This window comes from Salvelinus alpinus, chromosome 2, assembly GCF_045679555.1.
Source record: "Salvelinus alpinus chromosome 2, SLU_Salpinus.1, whole genome shotgun sequence".
Lineage (NCBI taxonomy): Eukaryota > Metazoa > Chordata > Actinopteri > Salmoniformes > Salmonidae > Salvelinus > Salvelinus alpinus.
In genome coordinates, this window is record NC_092087.1 from 109,287,347 (window position 1) to 109,313,077 (window position 25,731).

The 25,731-nt window shown below is 40.9% G+C and overlaps 2 protein-coding genes and 1 long non-coding RNA gene across 5 annotated transcripts in view; 2 read left to right on the top strand and 1 right to left on the bottom strand.

The window, feature by feature from the left end:
- Positions 1 to 25,731, top strand: part of LOC139550433 (uncharacterized) — a 401,870-nt gene that overhangs the window by 111,561 nt on the left and 264,578 nt on the right. The gene's annotated exons all lie outside the window — the stretch shown is intronic.
- The window catches only part of LOC139549547 (zinc finger protein 664-like), a 238,764-nt gene that overhangs the window by 31,757 nt on the left and 181,276 nt on the right, over positions 1 to 25,731 (bottom strand). Inside the window, exon 1 of one of the 3 annotated variants that reach the window (XM_071360176.1) lies at positions 593 to 1,222. The exons of 1 other annotated variant lie outside the window; for it this stretch is intronic. In XM_071360176.1, coding sequence (XP_071216277.1) covers positions 593 to 938 — 346 coding nt within the window. In that variant the 5' untranslated portion in view covers positions 939 to 1,222. Of the gene's footprint in view, positions 1 to 592; positions 1,223 to 25,731 lie in introns of those variants that run through there. One more of the 3 variants, XM_071360184.1, reaches the window with a different exon arrangement.
- LOC139547795 (zinc finger protein 420-like) lies at positions 2,205 to 24,701 on the top strand. Its single transcript, XM_071356875.1, has 2 exons — positions 2,205 to 3,309; positions 20,468 to 24,701. Exons 1-2 carry the CDS (start codon positions 2,991 to 2,993, stop codon positions 22,888 to 22,890), a joined length of 2,742 nt encoding a protein of 913 aa, XP_071212976.1. The 5' UTR covers positions 2,205 to 2,990; the 3' UTR covers positions 22,891 to 24,701.

Genomic DNA, 25,731 nt, shown 5'->3' on the forward strand with positions numbered 1-25,731 from the left:
GGAGTTGTCTCCAGATCGCTATGCATATTCATGCTAGTAGCTTAGCATCTCTCTCCATTGAATACAGGCGGTGAATATTCATGCTAGTAGCTTAGCATCTCTCTCCATTGAATACAGGCGGTGGACGTCAACAACCCTCATAGAATATAAACAATAGATTACAATAATAAGATGTATCCACCAATCCAAAGAAAGGATAGGCGGGAGCTAGACAACCCGCAGTGCCGCTTTGTGGACAACGACTCCCCGTGTTAGGGCGGAGAGACATCTTGTCAGTATATCCATAATCTTTGGTGTAGCCAACCCAACTCTCACATGGCACTATTGGGGGGCACAATGTGCAGTAAATCATAACTACATGAAAATCACTACATGCAGTGCCCCCCAGTCTGCGGTCAGCAGATAGACCCTTCTCAAATATATATGTTAAGTCACTTTTTGGAAACGGAACAGAGAAAACAAGGGGTAGCTTGCTCTCTACGTCGTCTGATTCTAGACATATCAGTCATCATCCTGGGCCCTCCGTTGAAGAGGTATTGACAAGCCAACTCCGAATATCCAAAGTTAAAAACACATTTAAGGCGGTACTTACTGGTGTTAATCAGATCTCCTATTTCCTCCTCGTCATCTTTCAATGTGACAGTAATCTCCCCTTCCTTCTTCACTCCAAAAACTGCATCCTCCTCTTTCTCTTCCTCCTCTTCTTTTACTGTAACATCTTCCTCCTCTTTCACTCTGAACGCGTCTTCCTCTTCTTTCACTGAAACGTCTTTCTCTTCTTCTTTCACTGTAACAGCCTCACCCTCTACTTCTTGTTTTACTGTGACATCCTCTTCTTCCTTCTCCTCTTTCACGACAATGTTCAGCCCCAGAGCTTCTTTCTCCGTCCAGCAGATCACCTCTTCTTTAGCAGGAGGGGAGAAGTTTAGTGAGCTCATGTTCGGGGATGTTACCTAGCTAGCTATGATTAGCGACTAGGCTAGTGCTAACCTAACCAGCCAGCTACTATTGCTGACTAATAAAGAATAACGTAATATTAAATTAAATAGGTTAACAAGTTGATACGACAGAAGTGTGTCTAACACACAGTAGGTAATATACACCGAAAGCGTATAAATAGCTTGAATCTTTCGGCTATGTTGGCTAGCAAGCTACCGGGGTGGTTGACGAGCTGTTTATGAAGAACCGTCCACTAGATTATACGTCACGCTGGCAGCGTCGCCTGAAAGACGCACATCGCCGTCTGCTGACTGGAGGGGAAACGCAAATGAGGATCATATTTTATTTTCAGACAAGGTCATTTTAAATGGATTTAATTAAATAATACTATTATATTGAGACATACAAAGGCAGGAATGTGTTGATTGATTAGTGCGAATAAAAAATGTTTACCACAGCATATTTAAGGCAGTTTCATCAAGTTATACTACATCTAAATTAGCAGCTAGCTACTGTAGGTCCATACTGCTCCTACATGGTGTGGCAATACATTATGTAGATGTATATAATGAACAAACTTGGTCTATACTGCTCCTACATGGTGTAACAATACATCATGTAGTGTATATAATGAACAGACTAGGTCTATACTGCTCCTACATGGTGTAACAATACATCATGTCGATGTATATAATGAACAGACTAGGTCTATACTGCTCCTACATGGTGTAACAATACATCATGTAGATGTATATAATGAACAGACTAGGTCTATACTGCTCCTACATGGAATAACAATACATCATGTAGATGTATATAATGAACAGACTAGTTCTATACTGCTCCTACATGGTGTAACAATACATCATGTAGATGTATATAATGAACAGACTAGGTCTATACTGCTCCTACATGGTGTAACAACACATCATGTAGATGTATATAATGAACAGACTAGGTCTATACTGCTCCTACATGGTGTAACAAAAGTTTGGGGTCACTTAGAAATGTCCTTGTTTTTGAAAGTTTGTTTTTGAAAAAACTCTTTTTTTTTGTCCATTAAAATAACATCAAATTGATCAGAAATACAGTGTAGACATTGTTAATGTTGTAAATGACTATTGTAGCTGGAAACGGCAGATTTTTTAATGAAATATCTACATAGGCGTACAGAGGCCCATTATCAGCAACCATCACTCCTGTGTTCCAATGGCATGTTGTGTTAGCTAATCCAAGATAATCATTTTAAAAGGCTAATTGATCATTAGAAAACCCTTTTGCAATTATGTTAGCACAGCTGAAAACTGTTGTGCTGATTTAACAAAGCTTTTGTAAACAGTGTGTGGGTCTTCTTGTTCTTTAACAAAGCTTTTGTATATATGGAGGAGTACAAAGAGGAGTCTCTGGTCACTGGGGCCGTCCGCCCGTCTGCATCTCCTGCCGGCGCAGGGTTTTTCTTTGTGGAGAAGAAGGACAGGAACCGCAGTGACTACCGGGGACTTAACAACATTACTGTCAAGAATCGTTACCCCCTACCTCGGCGTTTGAACCTCCCAAAATGGGGGCCACCATTTTGGACCTTCTAAATGCCTAAAACATAAATTGCTAATGTACGATGTAAAAGGTGGATTTTATGATGTAATGTCAACTTTATACATTTCTATCCCCGGGACCAAAAACTCATGCTTCCTACATTGAACTTGTCTGCACATTTTAAATATACGTTTCACTCAACTGTGTTACCCACTCCAGTCAGCAGATGGCGGTCTGCGACTTTAAGGTAATGCTGCTACTGTGACGTGTAATCTAGTGGACGGAACGCTTCTTTCAACAGCAGCAACAGTCAGTCAGCCACCTCGGTAGCTTGTTAGACAAAATAGACGAACCAATAAAGCTCTTTAGACGCTTTAGTGTATATTATCCACTTTGTTTTAAACCCACTTCTGTTGTCTAGTTAGTTATCCGATTTAATTTCATATTTACTTTGTTGTTTTTGGTCAGCTAGCGGGCGGGTTAAGTTAGCATTAGCCTAGCTAGCTAACATCCCGACCATGAGGTCACTAAGCTACTCTCCTGTTAAAGAAGTGAGAGAGGAGGAGGCTGTTACAGTGAAAGAAGAAGAGAAATACGTTTCAGTGAAAGAAGAGGAAGACGCGTTCAGAGTGAAAGAGGAGGAGGATGTTACAGTAAAAGAAGAGGAGGAAGAGAAAGAGGAGGATGCAGTTTTTGGAGTGAAAGAGGAGGAGGAGGAGGAGATGACTGTCACACCCAAAAAGGAGGAGGAGAAAACTGGATATCTGGGCCCGGTTTCCCAAAGGCATCTTAAGGCATCCAATGGTTCTAATGATGAACGGGCCCTGATTAACACTAGTAAGTACTGTCTTAAATACAGAGGCACAAACTCTGCAGTTGTTGAACTGATGTTTGGTGTTAAAGGGGAAATATGCAATTGCTACATCCATATTTGGACTTTTAAATTATTTATTTATAGCCATTGATTCTTGAATAATATAACACATGCCTCATGAGCTTAGTTCAACTGTTGTACCCCATCAGAACCCAGAATAAGCTTTTTTTACTCCAATGTTTAGAAACAATGTAAACCAACACTGTATAGCCTCAACATGGTTAAAATTATAATGTTACAAATTCAAAAAGGCACTCGCACATCTGAGCAATCTTATTTGCAGGTGCATGGCAACAATTGAACAAGATGAAGGAAAAAGGAAACCGCACACTGTTCTTGATAGGATCACCGATATTTAATAAGCTTACGTATCGGCCACACGGCCTTCGTCAGAGCTTTTGGGATTTTTTGAAAGTTGCACCCTTATGTAGACCTGGCCCCACCCACATCCGTTCTACACATCGAAGGGGGTTGGAGGCAAAGGAAAAAACAAATAAGTGCTACCAAATATAACAATATGCATTTCATAAATATTACAAAAGTGTATAAATAAGGCGTATTGAACACTTCTGTATAATCTCAATGAGGACATAGCAAGTTTTCATTAGTCATTGGGTACATCATATGAAAAATGTCAGAATAATCTACAAGAGACACACATTTCATGTTCCAATTCACAGCATAACATACAGAGGCATTTCATCATTAAGTCCTTTTGGAAATAATGTCTGGAGGGTGAAAATCCAAAAACATTCTCTTTTACTCAGAGTATTATTAATATCACCTCCCCTGTCTGATATCTTAACTTTCTCTATGCCACAAAATCTAAAGGTGGAAATGTCATGCTTCAGGTCATTGAAATGTACAGCGACTGGATAATCCCTGTCGTTTCTCCTGATTGAATTTTTATGTTCACTAATTCTCTGTTTGAGAGAGCGGGTGGTTTTACCGACATAACAGAGCCCACATGGACATTTAATAATGTAAATAACATGGGTAGTGGAACACGTAATAATGTCATTTATTTGGAACCTTTTTCCTGTGTGTGGGTGACAGAAATATTCACACTTCATCATATTGTTGCACTGTGCGCATCCTCTGCATTTATAGCTACCATTTGGTAGAGGGCGTAAAAGTGCTTGGCTAATTTTCTTAAGTGTCTGGCAGTTGGCATGAACCAATTTATCGCGTAAATTGCGACCTCTCCTATACACAATACGTGGTGGATATTTAAGTTCAGCTGGCAAAGCTGGGTCCGATGATAAAATATGCCAGTGTTTCTTGACCACCTCTCCCACTTTTCGCGAATTCAAAGTATATGTGGTTGTGAACATTACGGAGTGTTCTGTAGCTTTAGCGGGTCTTTTTTGTAGCAGTTCATCTCGTGTTTTTTCCAATGCCAAGTTATGAGCTTCATCCACACATTGTGACGAATAGCCTCTTCTTAGAAACCTCATGCGCATCTCCGCTGCTTTTTCTAGATAATCATCTGTGGAGTGGCAGATACGGCGCAGTCTAAAAAAATGGCTTCTTGGAAGTCCTCTTTTTAATGGCTCAGGGTGGAAGCTGTCACCTTGTAATAGAGTATTTCTGTCCATTTCTTTTCTATACAGACTTGTAAACAAGGTTCCATTTGATTTCTCAATCCACATATCGAGATAATGAACACGTTGAGTGTCACGTTCAATAGTGAATTTGAGATTGGGGTCAATGTCATTGAGTAGTGCCATAAAATCTGACAGTTCTTCTTCAGTTCCTACCCATATACAAAAAATGTCATCAATATATCGATACCACTTAAGGACTTTATTCAAAAATGGATTCTCGTTTTCATTATTAACAAAACGTTCTTCAAAAAGACCCATATAGAGGTTAGCATAGCTCGGAGCGGATGGGGAGCCCATCAATGTTCCATTCGTTTGGATTCATCATCAAACCTGAAATAGTTGTACGTCAAAACATATTCAGCCAGCTCTAGAATGAAGTTTGTTGGTGGATATTCATTAGTATCTCTGTCTCCCAAATAGTGTGCTAGTGCTGCCAGCCCCCCCACATGAGGAATGCTGGTATATAGACTCTCGACATCTAATGTGACCAAAATACAGTCTTCTTTTAAACCCGTTATTGGTGAGATCTTGTTTATGAAGTCTATAGAGTTCTTTACATATGATGGAAATGATTGCACATGAGATTTAATAAAAGAGTCTACAAAGTTTGACAATGGCTCTAGCATTGAGCCTATTCCTGCAACCACTGGTCTGCCTGGATAGTTGCCTTGTTGTGTTTTAGGTTTGTGTAATTTCGGTAAAATGTATAAGCATGGACGTATGGCACATTTGCAGCAAAGATATTCATATTCAGGTTTTGAGATAAGGTTGTTTAATAGGGCTCCAGATTAGAGCAAATATCCCTTTGGAACACCTGTGTGGGATCAACACTCAGTTTTCTATAGAAACGTTCATTGCTGAGTTGTCTCTGAATTTCTTCTTTATATTTGTCATAGTATAAAACAACCACAGCACCCCCCTTGTCTGCAGCTTTTATAACCAAAGATGAATCTTTCATTAATTCTTTGAGTGCCAGTTCTTCTGTTCTAGTGAGATTCTTCTGAATATGTTTTGTTTGTCTTGTATATACTGACATGGCTTCTTGTTCGACTAACCTACAATAGGTATTAATCGAGGAGTTGTTAACCATGGGACAGAATTTGCTTTTGGGCTTAAAATGGGTGCCAGTTCTTTGATGTGTTACTAGGCCCGAATCAGTGTTTTGCGAAAACACATGCTTAAGTTTAATCTTGCGAAAGAATTTAAACAGATCTACTTTCGTATCGAATGGTTTATCTGTACATGTAGGTACAAAAGAGAGAACCTCAGATAAGACTGAGACTTGAGCGTCAGTAAGGTCTTTTTTGGAGAGGTTAATTACCGCGTCCCGCTGTAGCTCCGTGTCCACGGCCTGTGTTCCTGGTCTCCTCTTCGACCGCTTGCCTCTCCTGCATCCTTTCTTTTCTTTCGTGGAGCCCTCTGTTGCTTCCGGGCTAAAAAAACGGATTGTGTGCCATGGAAGCTGGAGTCACTGTCTGTAGGGAATTCGCTCTCGGTGGATGCCTCTGTGTCCAAGTTTCCATGTCCTCCCGCTGCTGCGTATCTGCGACCCCCGATCAGCGGTGCGTCCCTCCGTCGGCCTCTGCGTGCTCCTGTCCTTGGGCCTTCCCATGCGTACACCTGGTTGAGCTGGTAATCCTCTGTGTCTCGCTGGTATTTCTTGATTTTTGTTGCTTGTAGAGAGTCTCTGTATTTCCCAATGGACTGCTTGATCGTGTCGTCTATGGTTTTAAAATTAGGGCCTAGAATCTCCTTCATTATAGCCTCATGTTCGCTAATCTTAACTTCAACTTCTTTCACTTCCTTCGACACATGTTCCACGATAAGTAGCATTAAATCTAATGAGCATTTGTTGAGTATTTCACCCCAAATTATAATGTTGAAATCATGGATGGTCAGTCCTTGCATCCATAGGTCTGTCTATGAATTTGAGAGTAGTTAAATGTCTCCAGCCCCATAATCATTTTATTACCAAAACAGTGGTGGAATGACAGCTTTGTTATTGTTTGAACTGCAGATTGGTTGATTGATTTGTAGATTTTTTAAAACCTAGGATTTAAACAGAAGCAAAATGGCAGCCCAGAGACCTGAGCTGTGTTCAAATACTAACTGTACTATTTGTGACGTAAATAGAGTATATAGTATGCTTGTTGGTCATAGTATGGATATAGTTAGTATGCCAAAGGTTCCTGGATGTTGTACTACATTTGCCAAAATACGAAGTATACAAGCAGTGGACACTATTTCAGTGCAATTCTAAAGAAAATGGCCGTGGCTTCACAATTTTTTAAGAATCGAAGAAAATGGCGGAAAATATGCAAGTCAGACGAGAGCCGATACTAATTAATACAAATGTTAAGAAAATGTTGAGCATTGTAATAAAATAATGGCTTTTCAAATAAGTTAACTGATGGTAATTTGTTAGCTACACTGTCCTTACGAACCGCATAACATATCATTACAGCAGTATGTACCGGTATGTTAACTACACTGTCCTTACGAACCACATAACATATCATTACAGCAGTATGTACCGGTATGTTAACTACACTGTCCTTACGAACCACATAACATATCATTACAGCAGTATGTACCGGTATGTTAACTACACTGTCCTTACGAACCACATAGCATATCATTACAGCAGTATGTACCGGTATGTTAACTACACTGTCCTTACGAACCACATAACATATCATTACAGCAGTATGTTGCATCAAAAAACAGAACACTCAAAACATGAGCACAATGGCAGCTCTTCCTTTAAAGAACTCCAGGCCTCAAGAGGGCATGTGTGGCTTTTTTAAAGGGCCAACCTAGGGTTTGAACAGAAACAAAATGGCTGCCCAGAGACTTTGTTTGGTAAACAGCTGAGGGATGGGGTCTGGAGAAATGTAACCACTCTCAAATTCATAGAGAAAGCTATTGTAGTAACCGTAACCCAACACCTAGCGACCTCGTCAAGAAGTTCAGACATCTTGGTGTAACAGTTATAAGGTGTTGGCTTGACAGTCGCTGGACCCAGGTTTGAGTCCAGCTCAGGGCTTCCCCACGAATTCACTACACTATGAATACAAGGACTGGCCATCCATGATGTCATAATGATAGTTTAACTAGGTTTCTAGGCTATATAGTATATTCTAGAATTCATCCATGATGTCATAATGATAGTTTAACCAGGTTTCTAGGCTATATAGTATATTCTAGAATTCATCCATGATGTCATAATGATAGTTTAACCAGGTTTCTAGGATATATAGTATATTCTAGAATTAATCCATGATGTCATAATGATAGTTTAACCAGGTTTCTAGGCTATATAGTATATTCTAGAATTAATCCATGATGTCATAATGATAGTTTAACCAGGTTTCTAGGCTATATAGTATATTCTAGAATTCATCCATGATGTCATAATGATAGTTTAACCAGGTTTCTAGGCTATATAGTACATTCTAGAATTGCCAGTGAAGATTTCCTGTGGAGGCAAATTATTAGAGCTGTTAAGTCATTGTATAATATTCAGCCAATTTTTTTTCATGCCCTTACATTAAAGGCAAGACATACCTAGATGCAATTACTTTCATGAATTGGTTTGAAACCTTTGTTTTAAACCCTTCTCAACGTTGGTGCCTTGGTGGATGTGTAAAAAATGGTTTGTCATGAATCACTATTTTTTTATTTAAATGTAACCTTTATTTAACTAGGCAAGTCAGTTAAGAACAAATTCTTATTTACAATGACTGCCTACCCTGGACGACGCTGGGCCAATTGTACAACGCCCTATGGGACTCCCAATCACGGCCGGTTGTGATTCAGCCTGGATTTGATCCAGGGTGTCTGTAGTGGCGCCTCAAGCACTGAGATGCAGTGTCCGCTGCGCCACTCGGGAGCCCCAAAATCATGTTCTAGTGCTGTCCCCAACTAAAATACATCTTGGTCAACCAAGAGTCATCTGTTCTTTCTACCAATCGCCCCATGTGTTTTTATAAAATCTATATGTGCTGAACTTGTCTGATGCTCTAAGCATGCTGTTTGATTAAATAAATATGACACACAAATGACTCGAAGTCATAACTAGAGGGAGCCGGTCGTCAACACAACCTGACCAGAGGGAGCCGGTCGTCAACACAACCCGACCAGAGGGAGCCGGTCGTCAACACAACCCGACCAGAGGGAGCCGGTGAGTTCAGGACAGACACAGCTGTTGGCTATTTGTGCAAAGGATAAGAAGTAATCAGGTATTTTATGACATTTCCACTGGATCAGAGCATTACATTTTTCCCTTTTATGCCGAGTGGTTATTGAAAGGGCGAGAGCTGGAAATCTTTTATTAAATACTTTGAGGAACTATTGTCATTCGCAATTGATTTTGATTAGACTTTGTTTACTTGCTGTTTGGAGGTGAAGAAAAAACACTTTGAGAAGCTCCACAACTCATTAGTGGTGCAGCGTTAAGACAATGAGAAATCCCCAAATGGGCACATTTATAGGCCTACATTTGTGTGCATGCCAGGTAGACTAGTCCTACTTCTACATGCGTAATCAGGTGTGCGTCCTTACTCAACATTGACAGGAGTGTTTCAAACAAAAGACAATAAATAAATTGACATAACTGACGCATCTTGTAGGGTCAGGTCTGGGTGGTCTGCAGGGGGCTGTTTCATTTAGTATCCGTTTGGGTCGGCATCGGGAATGATTGTATTTCCCCATAGTATGTTGTACCGAAGTTGAATGACTGAAAGGGAGTGTAACTTTGATTATAATTGCACTTCCCTGAAGGAGGGAAATGAGGTACAACACCTGTTTGTCCCCGCCCTTTCCTGTGTCGGTGAAGAGCGGTATTAAAACTTCTTGAGGATAGGGTGCAGAGTTTTCACTTAGGGAAAAATAGCGTGCGCAATTTCAACTTCGTGCTACTCATCCCCAGAATATAAGATATAAATATTATTAGTAGATTTGGATAGAAAACACTCTGAAGTTTCTAAAACTGTTTGAATCATATCTGTAAGTATAACAGAACTTATATAGCAGTCAAAACCCTGAGGACTAACTTTTTTATTGTTAAGTTCCTGTATGTTCAATGGGTTATCATGGGCACACCAGAATTCTAATCACTATCCACACAGTTTCTACTGCTTCCACTGGATGTCCATTGTATGGAAAAAGGTTAAGGTTTTTCCTTAGTAAACTGAGAAAGATATTGACCCGGAAGTGGAGTGACGTCGTGTGTTTATGTTTGAGAGTTGAGCAAGACTTGAAAAGTAGCGTGAGTTTGTTGATATCCTGTATTGAAAACAGATTGACCCGTCTTCAATTTGATCGATTATTAACGTTTACAAATACCTTAAGTTGTATTACAAAAGTACTTTGAAATGTTTTGGCTTACCCGTTGTTGTCTTAGCTAGCTCTCCCAATCAACACCTGTGATTGATTTATGCCTCGCTTTATGTCTCTCTAATGTCAATATGCCTTGTATACTGTTGTTTAGGGTAGTTATCATTGTTTTATTTTACTGCGGAGCCCCTAGTCCCACTCAACATGGGTCAGAGAGCTCTTTTGTCCCACCTCCCACACTTGCGGTGACCTCACCTAGCATAACTGGTGCCTCCAGAGATGCAACCTCTCTTATCGTCACTCAATGCCTAGGTTTACCTCCACTGTACTCGCACCCTACCATACCCCTGTCTGTACATTATGCCTTGAATCTATCCTACCACGCCCAGAAATCTGCTCCTTTTATTCTCTGTTCACAACGCACTAGACGACCAGTTCTGATAGCCTTTAGCCGTACCCTCATCCTACTCCTCTGTTCCTCAGGTGATGTAGAGGTTAACCCAGGCCCTGTGTGTCCCCAGGCACTCTCAATTGTTGACTTCTGTATTCGAAAAAGCCTTGGTTTCATGCATCTAACATCAGAAGCATCCTCCCTAAGTTTGTTTTACTCACTGATTTAGCACACTCCGCCAACCTTAATGCCGTTTCTAAATCCTGGCTTAGGAAGGCCACCAAAAATTCTGAAATTTCCAACTACAACATTTTCCGTCAAGATAGAACTGTCAAAAAGAGAGTTGCAATCTACTGCAGAGATGGCCTGCAAAGAGTTCTGTCATACTTTCCAGTCCATGCCCAAACAGTTCGAGCTACTAATTTTAAAAATGAATCTCTCCAGAAATAAGTCTCTCACTGTTGCCACCTGTTATAGACCCCCCTCTGCTCCCAGCTGTGCCCTGGACACCATATGTGAATTGATTGCCCTCCCATCTATCTTCAGAGTCCGTTCTATTAGGTGACCTAAACTGGGATATGCTTAACACCCCGGCCGTCTTACAATCCAAGCTAGATGCCCTCAATCTCACACAAATTATCAAGAACACACCAGATACAACCCTAAATCCGTAAACATGGGCATCCTCATAGATATTGTCCTGACCAACTTGCCCTCCAAATACACCTCTGCTGTTTTCAATCAGGATCTCAGCGATCATTGCCTGCATCCGTTATGGGTCCGCGGTCAAACGATCACCCCTCATCACTGTCAAACGCTCCCTAAAACACTTCTGCGAGCAGACATTTCTAATCGACCTGGCCCGGGTATCCTGGAAGGATATTGACCTCATCCCGTCAGTAGGGGATGCCTGGTTGTTCATTAAAAGTAATTTCATCACCACCTTAAATAAGCATGCCCCTTTCAAAAAATGTGTAACTAAGAACAGATATAGCCCGTGGTTGACTCCAGACCTGACTGCCCTCGACCAGCACAAAAACATCCTGTGGCGTACTGCACTAGCATCGAATAGTCCATGCGATATGCATCTTTTCAGAGAAGTTAGGAACCAATACACACAGTCAGTTAGGAAAGCAAAGGCTAGCTTTTTCAAACAGGTAATTTGCATCCTGTAGCTCTAACTCCAAAAAGTTTTGGGACACTGTAAAGTCCATGGAGAATAAGAGCACCTCATCCCAGCTGCCCACTGCACTGAGGCTAGGAAACACTGTCACCACCGATAACTCCACGATAATCTAGAATTTCAATAAGCATTTCTCTACGGCTGGCCATGCTTTCCTCCTGGCTACCCCAACCCCGGCCAACAGCGCAGCTACTTGCCCAAGCCTCCCCAGCTTCTCCTTCACCCAGTGTCCCACTATAATTGAGAATTTCAAGAAGCAAGTTATTTTTAAAAATCTAACACAGCGGTTGCATTAAGAACCAGTGTATCTTTCATTTGCTGTACAACATGTATTTTTTAGTAAAGTTTATGATGAGTTCTTTGATTAGATTAGGTGACTGTCCAAAATATCTCCGGAGTATTTTGTGCATTTTTGCTACGTATTCACAATGTAAAACCATGATTTGTACCTCTAAATATGCACATTTTCGAACAAAACATAAATGTATTGTATAACTTGATGTTATAAGACTGTCATCTGATGAAGTTGTCCAAAGGTTAGTGATTGATTTTATATTTATTGCTGGTTTTTGCGAAAGCTACCTTTGCGGTGAATAAATGCGTTTGTGTGTTTGGCTATTGTGGTAAGCTAATATAACTCTATTGTCTTTTCGCTGTAAAACATTTTAAAAATCGGACATGTTGGCTGGATTCACAAGATGTTTATCTTTCATTTGCTGTATTGGACTTGTTAATGTGTGGAAGTTAAATATTTCTGAAAAATATTTTTTGAATTTCGCGCTCTGCGAAGGCAGCAGAATGTTGTGGGTGTTCCGCTAGCGGAACCCCGGTGCGAGAAAGGTTAACAAACAGATCACTGACCATTTCGAATCCCACCGTACCTTCTCCGCTGTGCAATCCGGTTTTCGAGCTGGGCACGAGTGCACCTCAGCCACGCTCAAGGTACTAAACGATATCATAATCGCCATCGATAAAAGACAGTACTGTGCAGCCGTCTTCATCGACCTGGCCAAGGCTTTCGACTCTGTCAATCACCGTATTCTTATCGGCAGACTCAACAGCCTTGGTTTCTCAAATGATTGACTCGCCTGGTTCACCAAATAACAAACTAACCAACCTCCAAATGAACTTCAATGCCATACAACACTCCTTCTGTGGCCTCCAACTGCTCTTAAAAGCAAGTAAAACTAAATGCATGCACTTCAACCGATCGCTGCCCTCACCCGCCCACCCGACTAGCATCACTACTCTGGACGGTTCTGACTTAGAATAGGTGGACAACTACAAATACCTAGGTGTCTGACTAGACTGTAAACTCTCCTTCCAGACTCACGTTAAGCATCTCCAATCCTAAATTGAATCTAGAATTGGCTTCCTATTTCGCAAAAAAGCCTCCTTCACTCACGCTGCCAAACACCATCGTAAAACGGATCAGCGACGTCATTTACAAAATAGCCTCCAACACTCTACTCAGCAAATTGGATGCAGTCTATAACAGTGACATCCGTTTTGTCACTAAAGCCCCATATACCACCCACCACTGCGACCTGTATGCTCTTGTCGGCTGGCCCTCGCTACATATTCATCGCCAAACCCACTGGCTCCAGGTCATCTATAAGTCTTTGCTAGGCCGCCTTAACTCAGCTCACTGGTCACCATAGCAACACCCACCCGTAGCAAGCGCTCCAGCAGGTATATCTCACTGGTCATCCACAAAGCCAACACCTGCTTTGGCCGCTTTTACTTCCAGTTCTCTGCTGCCAATGACTGGAACGAATTGCAAAAATCCCTGAAGTTGGAGACTTATATCTCCCTCACTAACTTTAAGCATCAGCTATCTGAGCAGCTTACCGATCGCTGCAGTTCTACACAGCCCATCTGTAAATAGCCCATCCAACTGCCTACCTCATCCCCATGTTTTTATTTACTTTTTTTGCTCTTTTGCGCACCAGTATTTCTACTTGCACAACATCATCTGCACATCTATCACTCCAGTGTTAATTTGCTGAATTGTAATTACTTCGCTACTATGGCCTATTTATTGCCTTACCTCCGTACTCCATTTGCACACACACTATATATATTTTTCTAATGTATTATTGACTGTACGTTTGTTTATCCCACGTGTAACTCTGTGTTGTTTTGTCACACTGCTTTGCTTTATCTTGGCCAGGTTGCAGTTGTAAATGAGAACTTGTTCTCAACTGGCCTACCTGGTTAAATAAAGGTTAAATAAAATAATAATAATAAAAATAATCGTAACTTTATTGACAACACCCAAATTGATACTGTCATTAACGCGGTTCTTCAATAATTACACATAATTCTTAATACTGTAGCTGTTTAGTTAGTCACATGTTCAACTATCATCAGCTGAATCAGGAAATCATTTTCTGAATGACAGTCAAATTACAAACATCACGACATGCAACAACAACCAAAGCGCTTCTTCATTCATTTCTCTGGTAAAGACAGTTATGCCGTGCTCCACGTTGGATCAAACATCCCTAACAAATTGATGTTTATAATGTTATTGTCTGCTTGATTTACTGTAGGGTCTCGTTAGTCTGTTTGCACACAGAGATACTTAGCTCATAATGTGTAGAGAACTGTTCCTTGATGGATAGGCTATTGTACAACACACAGAGCTATTTTCCTTTATTTGTTGTTAGGTGAAGTTATGGGTCCTACAGTAGGTCTATGTTATTAGGTGAAGTTGTGGGTCTATGTTATTGATAGGTGAAGTTATGGGTTCTACAGTAGGTCTATGTTGTTGTTAGGTGAAGTTATGGGTCCTACAGTAGGTCTATGTTGTTGTTAGGTGAAGTTATGGGTTCTACAGTAGGTCTATGTTATTGTTAGGTGAAGTTATGGGTTCTACAGTAGGTCTATGTTGTTGTTAGGTGAAGTTATGGGTTCTACAGTAGGTCTATGTTGTTAGGTGAAGTTATGGGCCAATTTGGCAAACAGTGTACAAACCCTCTTTGTCAGGCTGATGGAAAAGCCAAAGAGCATTTTACTGGTTGAAGTGTTTTTTAAATACAAAGCGGTTGATTTGCGATGACACAAACATTATATTAAGCAGGACATTCAAACGATCCTTACAATTATAATCCAAAGTAGTGTGAAATGCACTCATAAGCAACCTGGAAATGGAGGTTACTCCCCTGAGTTTTCCCCTTTTCACATTCAGAATACATTGTGAAAAACTAAAATCTTTGCTCACCATTTTTGCTCCTGGCAGATATACTACGTCCATAACTAGTGGTTTCCTCATTACCAGATATACCACATACATAACTAGTGGTTTTCTCATTACCAGATATACCACATCCATAACTAGCGGTTTCCTCATTAGCAGATGTACTACATCCATAACTAGTGGTTTCCTCATTAGCATGGAGGAGTTTCTGCAATCAAATTGCCCTCCTGCCGCAATTTTAGCAACACAGAAAGGGGCCTGTATTGGAGACCAAAAGTCGTCCGGCACACTGCTTAGAGTTTCAACAACATTAATAACTTATTTCTAGCCTACAATCTTAGATGTTACTACTAATGTGAAAACAAGACAAAATATGACTTGTTGCTCATTTTAACCCTTTCACACGTACCATCACACGGGTGTGATCGTTCTACAGTGGTCCCTGAAGCGTACGATCACACCCGTGTGATTAGAACACTCATTTAGAACGCTCGTTTAGAACGGCCAGTTTCGAATGACGCAACAATCAGCGTTTGAGCTGGCCACACTTTTTTCAGAAACTATTTACACAAACACAGTCCTTACAAAGTTATGTCCAGAATGTGAGCAGTTTGTTTTTTGGATTCAATGTTCAGAAGTCACAGAAGTATATATAGCATAACACAATCATCCTAACCGGGAACATGTAGGCTACAATAGTCCTAGCGCTAACTGAGGAAAGATTGACCCAACACAAGCAGTCATATTTTCTAACTCTAGGCTGACATAAACTACAATATGAATTAGCTAATAGCGATTACTATGTATAATTAATCACATCACGGGTGAGCTCACCATTGATCGAAATAATTAGGTAAAACACTTTATAGAAATCGAAAGTAATCCGATGATTAGTTTCAGCGCGCAGCCATGCATTTTTCCTCACAGAAACCGAAGATAATAAGAGAAGACGAGATGAGTTTGGTCTGTTTATAGTATGCATGTTGAAGGGGTGTGTCATCTACCGTCGTTCACATCCCACCATTCATTTCCGGAAGTCCTCAAAGAATTTGTGAACTCTTACTCACCTCATTTTGTTATAACATCTTTGGTCAAACAGACGATTACGTGAAACCCAGAATGCATTGTATGTCAACAAACATGGCTACACAGCTGGAATTAGCTTAGCTCATCATAATCAGTACAACCTTCAAAAAAAAAATATTTTACACACATAATATGTGCCCATTACAATCTGTGCAAGAATCGGAATGCATCATTTGTCACCTAGAACTGAAAACATGTGAATAAAACCGTAAATACACAAATAATTGCCACACAAAACATTTTCTGATAGTGATTTATTGATACAAGTGGCGCGTGCCGGTAGTCAAACACGTACCCTCTCACTCTGAGCCATTCCTCTGAGCCATTCAGTGTTGTTGTTTATGTATGTAGCTAGTGAGCTAAGCTGTAGCATTAGCAATATCTTTCAAAAGGAGACAACTCACAAATGTGGAAATTCTGGAGATTTTTTAAAATTCTGACAATGAGTCTGAGTATGAAAGTCAGGAATCAGATTCTGACAGTGACAGTGAGGAGCTGCCCCCCAACCTTGTAGCCATTGAGAACCCTGAATCTGAATTTCCCTTGTCCACTGACGAAGTCCCAGTTCCCTTTGAAGATGCTGGTGGTGATGGAGGCAGACCGACAGTGGATGAAGTACAGGAGTTCTGTGGTAGCTGGAAGGCCACCAGTAATTTCACCCCTCCTGGCCCTGCTGTTTGCTTTGACGAGTCCCAGTCTGGAGTGCAACGCCCCTTGCCATTTCCAACTGAGGCAGAGTGCTTCAAGTTGTTTCTGACAGAGGAGCTGGTGGGAGACATAGTAGAGGAGACCAATCGCTATGCCTTGGAGCTACAGGAGAAGAGAGAGCCAGGAGTGAGGAGTGAGGGGGAAACTCGCTAAATGGGTGACAACCACAATTAGTGAAATGTATACCTTCCTGGTGACAGTCCTCCTCATGGGGATAGTAAAGAAGAACTCCCTAAGAGAATACTGGAGCACAGATCCTATGTTTGCAACTCCCTTCTTTGCCACCCTCTTTTCCCAAGACCGCTTCCTAGTTCTGCTGCGATGCCTGCATTTCGTCAACAATGCTACTGCCATCTTAAGTGACCCGTTATACAAAATAAGAAATGTTCTAACCAGCCTGACATCAGCATTTGGTCGGGTCTTTGTGCCATACAAGGACCTATGCATTGATGAGTCCCTGATGTTATGGAAAGGTAGGCTGGCGTTCCGTCAATATATTCCCTCCAAAAGGCACAGGTTTGGAGTCAAGTTCTTTGTCATGTGCGACGTGAAGACAGGATTTGTCCAGGACATTATAGTTTACACAGGGTCCACCACTGACATCAAACATTATGATGAGCTTGGGGTGTCCGGGTCCGTAGTGATGACCATGCTGGCTCCTCATCTCGGCAAGGGACACACTTTGTACGTGGACAATTGGTACAGCAGTCCCACACTCTTCCAGCATCTGCTCTCCAACAGCACAGGAGCCTGTGGCACAGTCAGGTCGAACAGGAAGGGGATGCCAGGATTCGGATGCAGGAAGATGCAGAGAGGGTAGGTGGAGTTCCAGGAGAATGGTCAACAGCTGGCAGTAAAGTGGCATGACAAAAGAGATGTCCATGTCCTCTCCACTGTCCATACAGCAACCATGTCGGCCACAGGGAAGGTGGATCACCTGACTGGAGAGAGAAAGATCAAACCAGATTGTGTGCTTGACTATAACCTCAAAATGGGGGCAGTGGATAAGGCAGACATGATAAACAGCTTTGTGGAATGCACTCGGAAAACAAAAACAACCAAGTGGTATAAGAAGATATTTTTCCATCTGATCGACACTGCTGCCCTCAATGGCAAACCGCCAACTAACAGGTGAGATGATTACTGAACAAGCAATTTTTGTAATTGGATGTACAGTTCACATACAAATCCATTATGCAATTATAGTGACAATATCTCACCCACCTACCCACTGCCTCATCATCCTCTAACTTTCTTCATCCTCCCCACTCCCTCTTAGGTAAAGTAATTACCTACCAAAAATACAGAGAGAACCTAATGAGAGAGCTTCTGGAGGAGCACCACACCCCTCGGCGCCCATCCACTGGGGGTCGTCCTGCTGTAAACAATCCCCTACGCATTACTGCACGGCATTTTCCCTGCAAAGTCCCTCAAACTGCTGCTCAAGGTAGTCGCACAAGGAGGCACTGCAAAGTCTGCCTGTCTGGCACCAGGAGAAGTAAGCAGAGGAAGATGACAAAATACATGTGTTTAGCTTGTGATACACCTCTATGTATTTCACCATGCTTTGAGGAGTATCACATGCTCAAGCACTATTGAGCACATCTGCAGTAATAAGTGACTGACTGCCATGATACTATGCCTTCAGAGGTGGGGGGGGAATGCAGTTGTTGTTCAGTCACTGCATGAATATTAAATATGGGTTATGCATTTTCAGTTTTTTGTCCTCTAGTATAACAAGTTGTTGAACCAACTACCAATACTGCAATAAAATAGACGACTATTACATATTGGCATATGTGTTTTCTTGCTGTCTTTTCATCCAGTAAGACTGTTAAGGAGTGTACGCTAGCGTACAAAAGCTGTCCTCATTCTTCTGCTCCAAAGATGTCCAGCTCCAGTTATGATATTGGCAAATAATGTTTGTGGTTTCTGAAAGTACAGAAGAAAGAGGAATTATTCATTAGAATACAATATAAGCATATAGCAATAAAACAATACTACAAAGAAGTAACATAATAAACACTGCTATAAAAAATAGTTTATTGCATTAAGAAACTAACTTTTGAGCTCCACAGGGGGGCAAGGCAGGGCAGAACAGAGCTATGCTGAATAGACCAAATAAACAAACCATGGTCATATTTTTTTATTTATTTAACTAGGCAAGTAATTTAAAAACAAATTATTATTTACAATGATGGCCTACACCGGCCAAACTCGGACAACGCTGGGCCAATCGTGCGCTGTCCTATGGGACTCCCAATCACAGCCAGTTGTGATACAGCCTGGATTTGAACCAGGGTGTCTGTAGTGACGCCACTAGCACTGAGATGCAGTGCCATAGACCGCTGCGCCACTCGGGAGTCATAAGGTCAGGGTAGCTTCAAAATACAACACAAGCTAATAGTTCTCTGACGCAACTAGCACTGTTTTACAGAGCTAATATAATAATGTAGCTACATAAGCACGATTGACTATAACACCATAAAAGTTATAAAATGTGTAACGTTACCTCACGTGTCCGCGGTTATAAGGAATATATTATGATCCATACATACAGTGAGCTACAGCAGAAACTATTATAACGTAATGAGGCACTTACTTTGATAGAAACGCAGCCTGGATTTGAACCAGGGAGTCTGTAGTGACGCCTGTAGCACTGATGTGCTGTGCCTTTGACCGCTGCGTCACTTGGGAGTCATAAGGCCATGTAGCTTCAAAATACAACACAAGATAGTACTTCTCTGACGCAATTAGCATTGTTTTACACAGCTAATAGAATAATGTAGCTACATAAGCACGATTGACTATAACACCATAAAGGTTATAAAATGAGTAACGTTACGTCACGTGTCCGCGGTTATAAAGAATATACACAAATATATTATGCTCCATACATACAGTACGCTACAATAGAAACGACATACAGAAACTATTACAACGTAATAATGCACTTACTTTGATAGAAACGCACACATTTCCAAAGTTATTATTATTAACGAAAACAATGACTGCAATGAGGGCAACAGATAGAAAATGTGAACACGTGTGCAGATCATGTTCTGACGGGAGATGAGCAAATGTCTGCAGACGTGAACTGCACAAACAATTGGGAAGTGCTTGGGGGAATTTTGTCCGTGTCAGAAATGTTCCAAAAATGTAATTGTCCGCAAAAGTAAAAATTACTATTTTTATGTGAATGAATGAGGAGGCGGAACACACCTAAATTCAAACTGTTTTTAGAAAATAAAAACTTGTTAGAAAATAATTTGAAATTGAAGTTGAAACAGCCTATAAATATAAACAGGCTGCGTGCTTTGGTTTGAGGGCAGCGCGGATAAAATGTACTGTTACGTATCAATCACATTCTGGAATAGAGAGAACATTCTAACATCACGTGCATAAAAAAACTCACGCTGGGGCGACCGTTAGAGATATTTGGAACTCACGCATGAAAGGGTTAAGACAATTGTCAAATAATTTTAACATTCATTACAGACATCAATTGTTGTACAACATCATGGCTATGCTGTTGGCATCACCTTTTACAGTGGATTACCGCTGTTGTGGGCCTTTAACCATCTGTCTGACTTTGTTGTTTACACAGGAGAGATACGGGACTATCGTGGATCCTCTGGGGAGCCTCAACAACCTCATGATGCTGTAGAGGCAGAGAAGAGTCTCTCCAGATCAGAACACCTCAAGAAACACCAGCAGAGATCCACAGGGAAGGGAACTCACTGCTGCTCTGACTGTGGGAAGAGATTCACCTCATCAGGCATTACAATTCACCAGAGAACACACACAGGAGAGAAACCGTATAGCTGTGGTCAATGTGGGAAGAGTTTTGGTGCATCTAGAGATCTGACAGTGCACCAGAGAATACACACAGGAGAGAAACCTTATAGCTGTGTTCAATGTGGGAAGAGTTTTACTACATCTGGCAAGCTGACATTACACCAGAGAATACACACAGGAGAGAAACCTTATAGCTGTGTTCAATGTGGGAAGAGTTTTACTACATCTAGCAATCTGACTCTACACCAGAGAATACACACAGGAGAGAAATCTTATAGCTGTGGTCAATGTGGGAAGAGTTTTGGTCGATCTGGCCAGCTGACATCACACCAGAGAACACACACAGGAGAGAAACCTTATAGCTGTGGTCAATGTGGGAAGAGTTTTACTACATCTGGCAAGCTGACATTACACCAGAGAACACACACAGGAGAGAAACCTTATAGCTGTGTTCAATGTGGGAAGAGTTTTACTACATCTGGCAAGCTGACATTACACCAGAGAACACACACAGGAGAGAAACCTTATAGCTGTGGTCAATGTGGGAAGAGTTTTACTACATCTGACAAGCTGACATTACACCAGAGAACACACACAGGAGAGAAACCGTATAGCTGTGGTCAATGTGGGAAGAGTTTTACTACATCTAGCCAGCTGACTGTACACCAGAGAACACACACAGGAGAGAAATCTTATAGCTGTAGTCAATGTGGGAAGAGTTTTGGTCAATCTAGCACTCTGACTCTACACCAGAGAATACACACAGGAGAGAAATCTTATAGCTGTGGTCAATGTGGGAAGAGTTTTGGTCGATCTGGCCAGCTGACATCACACCAGAGAACACACACAGGAGAGAAACCATATATCTGTGGTCAATGTGGGAAGAGTTTTGGTCAATCTAGCACTCTGACTCTACACCAGAGAATACACACAGGAGAGAAATCTTATAGCTGTGGTCAATGTGGGAAGAGTTTTGGTCGATCTGGCCAGCTGACATCACACCAGAGAACACACACAGGAGAGAAACCTTATAGCTGTGGTCAATGTGGGAAGAGTTTTACTACATCTAGCAATCTGACTGTACACCAGAGAACACACACAGGAGAGAAATCGTATAGCTGTGGTCAATGTGGGAAGAGTTTTGGTCGATCTGGCCAACTGACATCACACCAGAGAACACACACAGGAGAGAAACCTTATAGTTGTGGTCAATGTGGGAAGAGTTTTGGTCAATCTAGCACTCTGACTCTACACCAGAGAATACACACAGGAGAGAAATCTTATAGCTGTGGTCAATGTGGGAAGAGTTTTGGTCGATCTGGCCAGCTGACATCACACCAGAGAACACACACAGGAGAGAAGCCTTATAGTTGTGGTCAATGTGGGAAGAGTTTTACTACATCTGGCAAGCTGACATCACACCAGAGAACACACACAGGAGAGAAACCATATATCTGTGGTCAATGTGGGAAGAGTTTTACTAGATCTGACAAGCTGACATTACACCAGAGAACACACACAGGAGAGAAACCGTATAGCTGTGGTCAATGTGGGAAGAGTTTTACTACATCTAGCAATCTGACTGTACACCAGAGAACACACACAGGAGAGAAATCTTATAGCTGTAGTCAATGTGGGAAGAGTTTTGGTCAATCTAGCCAGCTGACATCACACCAGAGAACACACACAGGAGAGAAATCATATATCTGTGGTCAATGTGGGAAGAGTTTTGGTCAATCTAGCCAGCTGACATCACACCAGAGAACACACACAGGAGAGAAATCATATATCTGTGGTCAATGTGGGAAGAGTTTTGGTCAATCTAGCACTCTGACTCTACACCAGAGAACACACACAGGAGAGAAATCTTATAGCTGTGGTCAATGTGGGAAGAGTTTTGGTCAATCTAGCACTCTGACTCTACACCAGAGAACACACACAGGAGAGAAACCTTATAGCTGTAGTCAATGTGGAAAGAGTTTTACTACATCTAGCAATCTGACTGTACACCAGAGAACACACACAGGAGAGAAAGCTTATAGCTGTGGTCAATGTGGGAAGAGTTTTACTACATCTGGCAAGCTGATATTACACCAGAGAACACACACAGGAGAGAAACCATATATCTGTGGTCAATGTGGGAAGAGTTTTACTACATCTAGCACTCTGACTCTACACCAGAGAATACACACGGGAGATAACTCTGGTCAGTGTGACAAAATACGTACATGAAGGAGTTATTTTGTGATATCAATGAATTAATGTCACAATGTAGAATGTTTTAACATTGTAGTAGGAGTATTTTAATGATGTCACAATGTAGAATGTTTTAACATTGTAGTAGGAGTATTTTAATGATGTCACAATGTAGAATGTTTTAACATTGTAGTAGGAGTATTTTAAGGAGTTTCACAATGTAGAACCCTAATTCAATTGATTTCAGCGTGATATGGATATTAGCCTTGGGAAAAATCCAGGCTCTGAATGAAAAGAGTACTATTTATGTGATTTAACAAAAAGTGACTAACACAAAAAGAGCTTTTGTTACACTTACCACGTTGGTGACCCACTTGAATCAAAATGCAACACTTCTAAATGTAGCCAACTGTTTTCTACAAATTGTCCTCTAACCAGTGATGTACACATTATTCCCAGATTCCGTGTGGTTTTTGAGCTGTTAGTTTTAACAGGACGTGCAACCTCATATCCCTTCTGTCACACAATTGATTTCAACGTGATATCGATGAGTGATGACAAATATGTGTTGTGTTCCTTTGTTTAGTGACCCCTAAATTTAAATGCATCACTCCAAAATGTAGCTGACTGTCTTCTGCAGGTTGTCCTCTAACCAGTGAGCTAAAATATATCTCCCATTTCCATGTTTATTTAGTTGTTAGTTTCAACAGCACCTACAACCTGATCTCCCCCCTAATTGATATCAGTGATTTATTGCTACTTGTCAAAACAATAATAATAATATCAGTGATTTATACATATTACTTTATGTTCTATATTATACATACAATACATATTACATATCAGTAATAATAATAATATCAGTAATTTATACATATTACTTTATGTTCTATATTATACATACAATACATATTACATATCAGTAATAATATCAGTGATTTATACATATTACTTTATGTTCTATATTATACATACAATACATATGAACAGACATTTGGTTTTGATATTTCATATTTCCAATTCATGTAACATTTAGTAATCATAATTATTTAAGTAATCAACTGACAATTTTCGGGTATAATTATATTGACGTTGTTGCCCTTCTTTTAGAATATCAGGGTTCATTCTCAGATGTGCCAACCCAAATGTACTAGAGCATGACATTGGGGACTGGGTCTTCCTGTCTTTAAGTTTGGTGTGGGTATTTCTTTTGTTTGCCTCTTCTTGGGCAGATTTAGTGGGTCTCGTGGTGGGTGTCTTTTAGGTCCCAGTTGTTGTTACTAGTCAACTTTCAGTGGACACTGAGAGCAAAACTGCAACATTATGTTATAATACTTTTATTGCATCAAATGGTTGTTTTATGCAACAGAATAGAGGGTTCTTAGAACTATAGTGTCTGTGTGTTCTACTGAGGATGGGCCTCTGGGAGAAAACAATGACAGGAGATTTACAATGTCTTTTGGGTGATAAAACCTAAAGAGACAGCATTCCAGAGCATGAATTAATGTTTCTGTTCTATATGGTACCAGGGAGAGATGACCCCAGGGCCAGACCCTGGTCTCTACACAAAGAGTGCTGTTTTTACAGCAGATACTGTCTGCTGAGAATTATAAGTATCTTTCATACAAATCTTAACCTTGTGACCCGTTCTATACGTCTGTTGTTGGTCATGTAGGTTGAAAGGGGTGTATCTTGGCTGTAAAAGACCTTTGTACTTTTGTCTCGTGGCTCTCAACAAATCTTCTGGGGGTGATTTGTCGACCAGCCATCATTATCGTAGAGCACTCAATTGATTCACTTTATATGTGTGTGTTGTATTGACCTGCTCCCTTATTAATAAGTGAATAAAGATTTAGTTTAAGAATAACTCTGACTTTTGTGATAAGTTTGTCTCATTTGATATGAAAGAAATTAACCACATTTGGGGATGTTAATCTTCACTTGGTGACCGCTCCTGATGACCTGGTAAATGGTGCACCAGGGATCCCTCAAACTTGGGATCTCAGGGAGACCACACTTTGGGAATGGAGCAGATGGACCCACCTTTGATCTGAGAGGCAGCGAGCCGAGTGGATACCACATCTCAAACCTAGTTTAAAAAAGAGGTGAGCAAACCACGCAAAGTGAGTTTTTTAGAAAAGCCTCGTAGGCTCTGAGTGTATATTCGTAGTGTGTATTAATGTGTGAGGGGGGCACCTTGGAGGTGTAAACAGGGCCGAGTCAGGAGGCTCTGAGTGTGTATTCCTGTGTGGAGGTGTGAACAGGGCCCAGTCAGGAGGCTCTGAGTGTGTATTCCTTTATTTTCCCAGTATGAAAAGAGTTGCTAGATTTATTGAATAAACCTTTTTCCATAAAGTTAGTGAACCAAGGTGGCTGACTAGCTGTTGATGTTGAAGAAGCGTCCCGTCCACTAGATTATACGTCACAGTGGCAGAATCACCTGAATGACGCACATCGCCATCTGTTGACTGGAGTTGGTATCGCAGTTGAGAAAATACTTTCAGACAAAAAGCTAAAAAGCGACTGCCTCTAAAAACCAACGACTCCCTTTGAAAACGGGCGATGTGGCATCAGAAACATTTATTATAGTGTAAAAATGTACTACAAAGTGTAGCTAAATAAGGTGAGTTTTATCAATATACACTCTAAAAAGTAAAGGCTCTTGGAGTATTCTTTAGGGGTTCTTCAAATTGAAACTGTGGGGGAACCCCTTAAAGTTATTCAAAGAACCTTTTGTGGGAACCCCTATAAGTTCCTCAAATAACCTTTTGGGGTTCCTTTTATTAACTCGCCTTCCCTGCACTATAAAAACATATTTTAATAACAATAACAATATTGACTGAAATAATTAATTGTTTATTTAGTGGCACCACAAAT

Excerpts from the sequence above, each read along its gene's own strand:
- LOC139547795 (XM_071356875.1), top strand. The coding sequence starts at position 2,991 with ATGAGGTCACTAAGCTACTCTCCTGTTAAAGAAGTGAGAGAGGAGGAG. Across the intron at positions 3,310-20,467 it reads ACGGGCCCTGATTAACACTA|GAGAGATACGGGACTATCGT; the intron begins GTAAGTACTGTC and ends TTGTTTACACAG.